This window comes from Cajanus cajan, chromosome 7 (assembly GCF_000230855.2).
Source record: "Cajanus cajan strain Asha chromosome 7, NIPB_CcT2T_4, whole genome shotgun sequence".
NCBI lineage: Eukaryota > Viridiplantae > Streptophyta > Magnoliopsida > Fabales > Fabaceae > Cajanus > Cajanus cajan.
In genome coordinates, this window is record NC_138523.1 from 56630912 (window position 1) to 56639747 (window position 8836).

The following is an 8836-nucleotide window of genomic DNA, read 5'->3' on the forward strand; positions in this document are numbered from 1 at the left end:
ATTTTTTTTTTTCAAAGGAAAAAACCTATTGCAATCGTCCATACATGCATGCTATATGCACCGTGCACGTACATCTCTTCATTTTCAATTGGGCTTAATCTGTTTTTGAACTTTTCTAGAATATTGGGCTTACATGGACTCGCGTGCCCGGTGATAGCTGGGCTTTGACAAATCCATTTACCGGCCTAGAGAAAAAGAAGAGCAACCAAAAGAAGAAGGATGTAGTATAGCCATTAGTACGGGAAGAGAAACTGGAAAAAATAAATATTAAAAAAAAAGCAGGGAGAGGTAACTGTTTGAATCAGACCGTGCTTTGCATTGTATCATACGTACTCTTATTCTTACCTATTTTGGTTTTTAAATTTACGGTTTGGCTTCCGATTCTGTTAGTGTTGATTGGAGAGTTTTTCCAATCCACTTTGTGCGATCACCATGGCCATCGACATCCAAACTTTGGAAAACAGGTGCACTTCATCAACTCAAAATTAAAATGCTCTTTATTCTTGTGCTCGTATTCTTCAATCTTCTGTTGTTTTCGAATTGTTCTAGGTTACGTAAAATGTGGCTGGTGCTTAGTTTCATCTTTCGCTCTTAATTTCCATTGAAATATTGAATTGGCCGTTGCTTGTTGGAATCAGGAACTGGGCGTTCTGTTTGTTCTCAACCGAATTCGCCCTTTTCGGGGAAATTATGGGAATTTCCTTGTACAATATACTGAATTATCATGCTTGCTCCCTTAGCATTGTCTTGTTAAATCAAGTTTTTTGTGTTCTAAATAAAAAACTAAATGAACAATGGGAAACAAGTTAGTCTATATACAGGCTTGTTTGCTTAAATTCATTCTTAGCTTCCGCAATTGCTTGTGAAATCACTGTTTTCCTTTCCTTTTTTGGTTCTATTGATTCCATCCTAATTACCTAATATTTTTGGTTCTAGGTATCTTGATTCCTGCAGTAGACATGGTGTTATGCCTAACTCTTCTATTTTGTCAAGCCTTTTCAAGGTCTGTTGTTTACTTCTATCCCAAAATTTACTGCTAAGCACTGGAAGTGGAAGTTTTTTCATCATCTTTGTTATATTCAAATATTTGCAGCTTTGCTCTTTTCCTGGTTAGTACAGTAACTAGGGATAAGAGATGCATGCTTACATCAAACTTTGGTGTCAACCAATTTTTAATTGCATTATATATATACGGGGTCGTATCAAGTGAATTCTTATAGTGAGAAATGGTATCTATTAAATTCGGATCATACAACTATATATGGATGGTTAAAATTAGTTAGTGGTCACATGATCTCTACAAAAGTCATGAATATTTTTCTTTCAATTTTGACCATTCCAACATGATCTTATAGTCTCTCTCTCTATATATACCCCCATTTCTTCATGTGTTTACTCTCCCTGTGTAGGGGGCAGTGAATGTATTCCATTTTCTACTTCTATTCTTTGGGGTAAGAATCTAAACCTGACTATGATCGTGCAGGCTGAGTTCAAAAAGTCCAACCATGAGCTGTGCATCCTGGATATTTTAATTGATGACCTAAAGGATATTGATATTGCTCCACTTCTTGACTTATGCATCAACCTTGATACTTCTGAAATAGAAGTGGTTGATGTATGTAATGAATCATCGTGTGTATTAAATGGAGAATATGCATTATCATTGATGCGAGCTATTAATCAAAAGCTTCGAGTAGTCCATCTACAGGATCTTTCATTTGGAAAGGACTTCTTACGGTATATTACTGTTGATGACATAATTTTTTATTGGCAGGCACCTTTATTTTCATCTTCTCAACACATTTGAAATGGTAACATGGAATTTCTAGCCTTTGGAATTCTGGAAATTCCCAACAATCTCCATGTTACTGAATATGGAAATTGGGTATTTAAGCTATTAAATAAAAATCTGTAGAAGGTGGTTTTATATCAATGGGTGTGGTGTGACGTTATTATCCTGATACCGGGTCTTTTCTTACTAAGGATTACCTTTGGCTTTGACAGTAGTCAATTAACATAAATTGCATGAGGTGCTTTGTTCCTATTGATAATTTATACCAAATTGGCTTATGTTTGCCTAAAAGTCTAAAACATAAGTGGTTCATTCATTATCAGGAGAACTGGCCTTCATGGTTGCACTTCCTGGTGCATTATGTTTTTGTTGCATATTTTGCTTTTCATGACTAATAGATTTTCGTTGCATATTTTGCTTTTCATGACTAATGTTGGATCTTATCATTAGGGATATTTCTCAAAGGGGGTTGACATGCCAAGTTTTGACATTGAGGTGTTCTCGTTTCCGGAAGCTGAACTTAATGGGGGAGTTCATGCATATGCACACCCTAAATCTTGATTTCAGTTCTTCGCTTACCTGTTTCCAGGAGGACTGTTTTAATTGTATGCCCAATCTAATGCGCCTCTCAATGTGTGATACACGGATTACAAATCTTTGGACAACTGTTGCAGCTCTCTCTAAGCTTCCTTCTTTGATTGAATTAAGGTTTCAATATTGGCAGTATTGCAATGATGCTGGGACATCTTTTATCTCATCCAGCGGGAAGACAGATGGCCCTTCTGATTTTAGCCTGCTTGATAAACTTCCTTTTATTGGTGAATCCTTCACTGATACAGCAGAACTGACAGATCCCAGCTTTGGTGCTGAAGATCCAATAAGAAATTTCTATTCCTTTGATGAAGAAGCTATAAATCATGATGTTCAAAGCATGGTTGAGGATTCATCAGACGATAGTGAAGTTGACTTTACTAGTCGACATAATAGATACTGGTTGTCAGATGTTTTTCCTGGTTGGAATTCAGAAGTGCCTCTTCAAAATGAGGTAGTCAACTTGGCCACTTTTTCCTCGCCAGTAGATTTCCTTTACACTATGTTTTGGATGAATTAGAGAGGACAAAAATAGAGGGTAAACCGGTAAAGGGATGGGATAGAAATAAATCACTTCTCAAGTTTGGATTGTGATAAGTTTATATGGTGCCCACACTATCCCCTTGTGGAGAGATATGTTGGAGGTTTTTTTTTTTTTTTTTTTTTTAATTTTCAGCACTGGCTTATTTTGTTATGAGTGTTTATAAAATAATGTTTTTGAATAAAAGAAATTGTAGATAAGATAAGAGGTTTATAAAAATCTGAATTATCATTTGTTTAGTTAAATAAAAAAATTATATAGAAGAAAAGGTTAAGTTATACAATTTATTCATTTTTTTCACCCTCTTTGCCACTCATCCACATAAGTAGAGGCCAATTTTTATATTTTATTTTTTCTTATTTCTATCACTCCTAACAACATATGTTTTCTACTCCATTTCAATTCTATTTATATCTCCCTTATTTCTTTAATTTGTTTGCATACAAGTTTAGAAGTACTTTTGAGAGTTTTTCTACTGAATTAAAGTTTTTTTTTTTTTTTTTTTCCAATAGAAAAGCTCTCAAAAATACTTTTAGCTTATATCTAAACACGCTCAAAGTGTTAGAGTGGTCTCAAGTCTCCACAGTAGAACAATAGTGGCAAACCCCTCTTGCTAGGATGTTTTCATTGTTGAATGATTGTACTTTTGTAAATTGTATGCTGTCAATTTGTGAAAAAGGTAATTGTTTGGGTTCTAAAATAATCAGTCAGTATCAGTTCAGACTTGTGAGGTTATGACATCAGCTTGCATTTGATATTACTTTTGTTATTGTGTAGGTGCTATTTGGTTGTGGTAATGATTATAGCTTGGATACGGAAATGGTCATATTAATTAAAACTTAAAAAGTGTAACGGCTTTCTGTTTTGCCTATTTCGACTTTGTTTTAATGGTTCAATTGTATTTTGAAAGTTTAGTAAATGACTCTATTTGTTGAATTCTAATTATAATAAACATGTTCCAAGGAAAAACATAAATGAAATGCTTAAGATTGAACTGCATAAAATTGATTCATGTTATTATGAAGTTTTTTTTATCCAAGTTGTGACTTCTAAATACTTCCTTATCTTTAATTTTAGTTGTTCACATTTCAGAATGAAGATGGAGAAGAGTCATTGCAAGGTGATTTTACAGAGCGTATTGCTGATGTTTCTATGAAGTATATGTCTCGTCATGCATCACCAATATGCTATGAGAAACATTACAGAGAGTTCATGATAGCTTCATTACCAAATCTAAAAAATTTAGATAATATGCCAATCAGAAAGATTGACAAGGAAAGGGCTACTGGAATATTTTCTGAATACTTTGAATATCTTCCATATAAATGGAAGCACAAAGAGAGCGTTGTAAATATCTTACAGATGAGAGAAATAAAATCAGGCCACAATAAGGTGCAATCTTCTAAGCATAGGCCATCATATCCTTCTGCAAATTCCCAATATTTTTATACTAGGTCTCTTTGTGCTGCTAAATTGGGGTCTTCAACTTGGCCTTTCTTGCATCCCCTTTCTCTAACAGGATGTGAATTGGACAAGGGCTTTCATCCAAGGCAGTTTGAGTACCATCCATCTGACTCTAGTTTGATGGTCTTTGGAACTTTAGATGGTGAAGTAGTTGTCATAAACCATGAGAATGAACATATTGTTAGTTATATCCCATCACTTGGAGCAATGAATAGTGTTTTGGGTCTCTGTTGGCTCAAAAAATATCCCTCAAAGGTATGCGCTTATTGCATAAAAATTGATTTTGTAAATTATACTCCCTTTGATCCTTATTAAAAGACACTTATAACAAAATCATATAGACCAATTTGCGTTGTTATTTTAGTTGATTTTATAAAAAAAAATCATCATGTGCACAATGTACCCTTCTTACTTGTCATTAAATTGTCATGAGAGGTGAAGACGGTACTTCATATCAAAGTTTATGTACCAATACGAATAAAATTGATAAATAACAATTGGAGAATTCAAGAGGTAAGAGAGAAAGAGAACATTTATTTTTCCAATTCTCTTATCGTTATTTAACAACAACAAACACATATACTCACATTCTTTAATAGGGAAAAAAATAAAAAAAATAAAATTAATGTTTATAAAAATGATAAAATGCCTTTTAAAAGGACTATCATTTTCTTTTAAATTGTGCATTATAATAAGGACCAGAAGAGAGTACTTAGTATGGTTATTAACTTATTTGGTGAATACTATCAGCATCATAGATATAATTGGAAATTATTGAGGTGATTGTCCCATAATGCAACATCAGCCTTCATGGAATCTGTTGTTTGTCATGCATAGCCTTGAAGAGGCAAAAAATAGTTTTAATGAGAGAGATGTGGTATTCTGTGATTTTCTGCAAGAATGCTAGTACAGCGTTGCCAGCTTAGGTTTTTAGTACAGTGTTGCAATTATAAGGATAATTGGTTTTTAGTTACACTATTAGAATGACTGTAAAGATTATTAATCAAATGCATTAATTAAGTAAACTATTCCATTCTGCATTATTAGTTTTACTTTTAGAGCATGTACTACTCAAGTGATTTCTGTTTGGATGGCAATTTCTGATTCTTTTCATTTTTTGTTGTTGCATGTCAGCTTATAGCTGGTTCAGACAATGGTTCCTTGAAATTGTATGACATCCTCCAAATACCAAGAAAAGTTACTGGCGCACATGGGAATTTTGGTTGTGTTACCTTTGATGAATTTGACCAGTTGACATCTGTTCATGTTAACTCTACAGATGAACTGTTTCTTGCAAGTGGTTACTCCAGAAATGTTGCTTTATATGACATCAACAGTGGGAAGCGGTTACAAGTGTTCACAGATATGCATCGTGGGCATATTAATGTAGTCAAGTTTGCTAATCATTCCCCATCAATTTTTGCCACTTCATCGTTTGATCACGATGTCAAAATGTGGGACTTGAGACAAAAACCAATACACCCTTGCTTCACTGTTTCTAGCTCTAGAGGAAATGTGATGGTTTGCTTTTCTCCGGATGATCAATATATTCTTGCATCAGCGGTTGATAATGAGGTAATTTAATTCAGTTGTGTGATTAATTACTGGTCACTGCATGTGAAGTGCAATTTTTTGCGATCTATGTAGGACTGGTCAGAGTTTATTAAGTAATGTGTAGTTACTGGTCACTCAATAAAGTAAGCCCTGCAACCATGCAAATCTTGTTCGGCTTTAAAACTAGTAGCAATTTTCTTGGGATTTTTGTTATATATATTGATTAAATACATGCCTGTATTTCTCTTTGGAAAATTGTCTTGAGAACAAATTATTAGTGTCCAGGCTGACATGTAAGTTTATTCAGGTTAGACAATACCTGGCTGTTGATGGTAGGCTTCACTTAGTTTTTGATATAGCTCCCACTGAAAGTTCTCAAAATTACACCCGTTCTTATTACATGAATGGGAGGGACTACATCATAAGTGGGAGTTGTGATGAACACGTCCGTATTTGCTGTGCGCAAACAGGAAAGCGCTTGAGAGATATATCCCTTGAGGTAAATCAATCATCAATTTGATGTGTGTTATGCATCTTCCGCATGGAGGATACAGAGATATACATTTACAAAAGGGTTGAGTGTTTTTTTTGGGGGGAGGATCTATGCGCCATTTTTGGAAGTTTATATATCCTCCCATATTTTTCTATGATTATTGTGCTTTCATTTTTTTGAACTACTGTTTCATTGTACACTATGATTACTTGTTTACTTTTATGCAGGGAAGAAGCTTAGGAAGTTCCGTGTTTGTTCAATCTTTGAGGGGTGATCCTTTCCGAGTAAGTTATTTTTTCAGCTTTTCCCAGCCTTCTCTTGGTAAAAGGAAAAAAGAGAAGGCATTTAGTATAGTAGTCATTTTTGGACATTTTATGATTTTAAACTCCTTTTTTTTGTTCTTACATTTTTCTTCGTATTGCCTACTTTGGTAATTTGGTTGGTTGTTTCTGTGTCGAATCTATGAAAATCTCAAGTATATCAATTTTTTCGCATTCTTGATTCTTGTGGATCTTTTTGTTTTCCCAACTAAAAAGTCTAGGCAGCTTTTATATCAAATTTCTTACATTATGGTTATGACTGTGATTTTGACATGCTTTATACATTCACCTATATGCGTGACCCTTCTACATGTGTCTTTTTCCTATAAACATTTGAAAAATGCCTTTAAGATGTTCATAAAAACCGATTCACTGCATGAAAATTGAAATTGCTAATTTGAGTAATTTATACATGCAAATTACTTGTGATGCAAAAGTATGTGGGGATTGGTGACAACCCCAATAATTTCCTGCCTTCCTGGTGTGAACTTCAACATGAATTAAGGTGGTTATCTGGGTGGGCAATGCTTTGCGGAATGGAAGAGAACAAATATTTTTATATTTTTACCTTTGCGAACAAACTCATCTCTTCTGCATCATGTATTTCTATTCTTTTTCCTTTGATATTACGAATAGGATTTAGTTCCACTGTGTTTCTTTTAAATGTTGTATACAGGATTTCAATTTGAGCGTGTTAGCGGCTTACATGCGACCAGGCACCAAGTCAAAAATTGTCAAGGTTGTACCATATTTTCTTATGCGCATTATTCTATACCACGACAATCTCAATGACATATTCATTATTCTCCAAGTTTTCTTTTACTTGTTTGGAGCGAGTAAAAAGGAGAAAAACTATATTGAGGTAGTTAGTCCATTATTTATCCCTCCAAATCTGGGAAGAAAATGGAGACAATGATACCGATAGTAAAAAAAGCTACATTACGAGTTTAACTCACTTAACTTTATTTTCTAGAACTAAATATTTTACAATGTTATTGCTCTTTATCTTATATGTTAAAATATCCTAATAAAAATTGCTATATAATTAGAAGGATTCTTTGGGAAAATTTTCAAGTTCATTTTCTACCTTTAATATTAATTGATAAAGTGTTTCTACTATATTTAAAATTAAAATGCATTTGATATTCAGATGTAATAGAGATATACTATTAATCCAACAATTAAGTTTTCGTCCTTCTGTTTTTGCACAGGTATATATAGTAAAATGTTATTATTTTCTTTATTCATTTTCCAACTTACAGTCTTCCATTCCCTCCAAACAAGAACAAAAATTGCGTTCTTATTAATTATGCGATCAACATTGGAAGATTCAGAAGAAGAGTGATAAATGATTTTTGAACTTAAATCAGCGGGAGATCAGTTTTCTCAAGTTTTATTTTAATTTTTGTTATTTTTGTAGATCAACTTACTAGCATCTAGTGGCCATGGCATCAAGGATGATTCTAATGATCTGCGCCCTTGCCCGTTCCACAGTATGGGAGCTTGATGTACAATTTTGTATGCATGTATGTATGTATTTTGTAGAGGTTACAATCAATGTTTCCTAGAACTAATTTTGGGCTGGCATGGCCTAACCTTTGCTTGCTTGTAATGAAAATTCTAACAGTTTGGACAAAAAAAAGAAGTATTTGTAGAGTTTGTAATGACTATAGTTGCATTGATGTTGTAAAAGCTTCGTTGTACGATGGTAAGTTCACCTCATGTGGTTGTTGAAATTCTTTTTGAGCCAAGGCCCAGTAGGGATTGGGAATACTCTTTATTTAACACGTCCAGATGGGGAAATGGAGATAAATTCACCGTTCTTTGGGTGTCAAAATGGCCTAGCGCAGTCGAGCCCAGACTCTTTATTTTAGATCCATCAGATCAGAAAAGACCGGATCAGAGTGAGCAATTAAAAATTAGATTTGAAAAATATCATAACTATTTGATCTGATGTTTTATTTATTAATAATAAATAAGAACTTTATTTTAAACTTGTTCATGAAAATATATGAAATAATAACAAATAATTATTTCTAGGCTTAATATTATTTGTATATTATTCGTTTAAATTATAATTT

At 33.6% G+C, this 8836-nt stretch overlaps 1 protein-coding gene across 4 annotated transcripts; it reads left to right on the forward strand.

Moving 5' to 3' along the window:
- Positions 1-227: 227 nt before the first annotated feature.
- LOC109794308 (transducin family protein / WD-40 repeat family protein) lies at positions 228-8447 on the forward strand. Of its 4 annotated transcripts, XM_020353776.3 has the most exons (10): positions 229-464; positions 937-1003; positions 1484-1737; positions 2243-2837; positions 4002-4643; positions 5523-5963; positions 6250-6441; positions 6663-6719; positions 7432-7494; positions 8176-8447. In XM_020353776.3, exons 1-10 carry the CDS (start codon positions 433-435, stop codon positions 8260-8262), a joined length of 2430 nt encoding a protein of 809 aa, XP_020209365.1. In that variant the 5' UTR covers positions 229-432; the 3' UTR covers positions 8263-8447. The 4 variants fall into 4 exon arrangements, with proteins under 4 accessions (XP_020209355.1, XP_082916318.1, XP_020209365.1 ...); XM_020353766.3 differs by lacking the exon at positions 8176-8447 and having other exon boundaries at positions 228-464; positions 7432-8049; XM_020353772.3 differs by lacking the exon at positions 8176-8447 and having other exon boundaries at positions 4017-4643; positions 7432-8049.
- Positions 8448-8836: the final 389 nt, after the last annotated feature.

What these genes read in the sequence shown, in the direction of transcription:
- LOC109794308 (XM_020353766.3), top strand. Translation starts at nt 433, where the DNA reads ATGGCCATCGACATCCAAACTTTGGAAAACAG. An exon ending in TTTTGTCAAGCCTTTTCAAG is followed by an intron (nt 1,004 to 1,483) that starts GTCTGTTGTTTA and finishes ATGATCGTGCAG; the next exon opens with GCTGAGTTCAAAAAGTCCAA. An exon ending in CATCAGCGGTTGATAATGAG is followed by an intron (nt 5,964 to 6,249) that starts GTAATTTAATTC and finishes AAGTTTATTCAG; the next exon opens with GTTAGACAATACCTGGCTGT.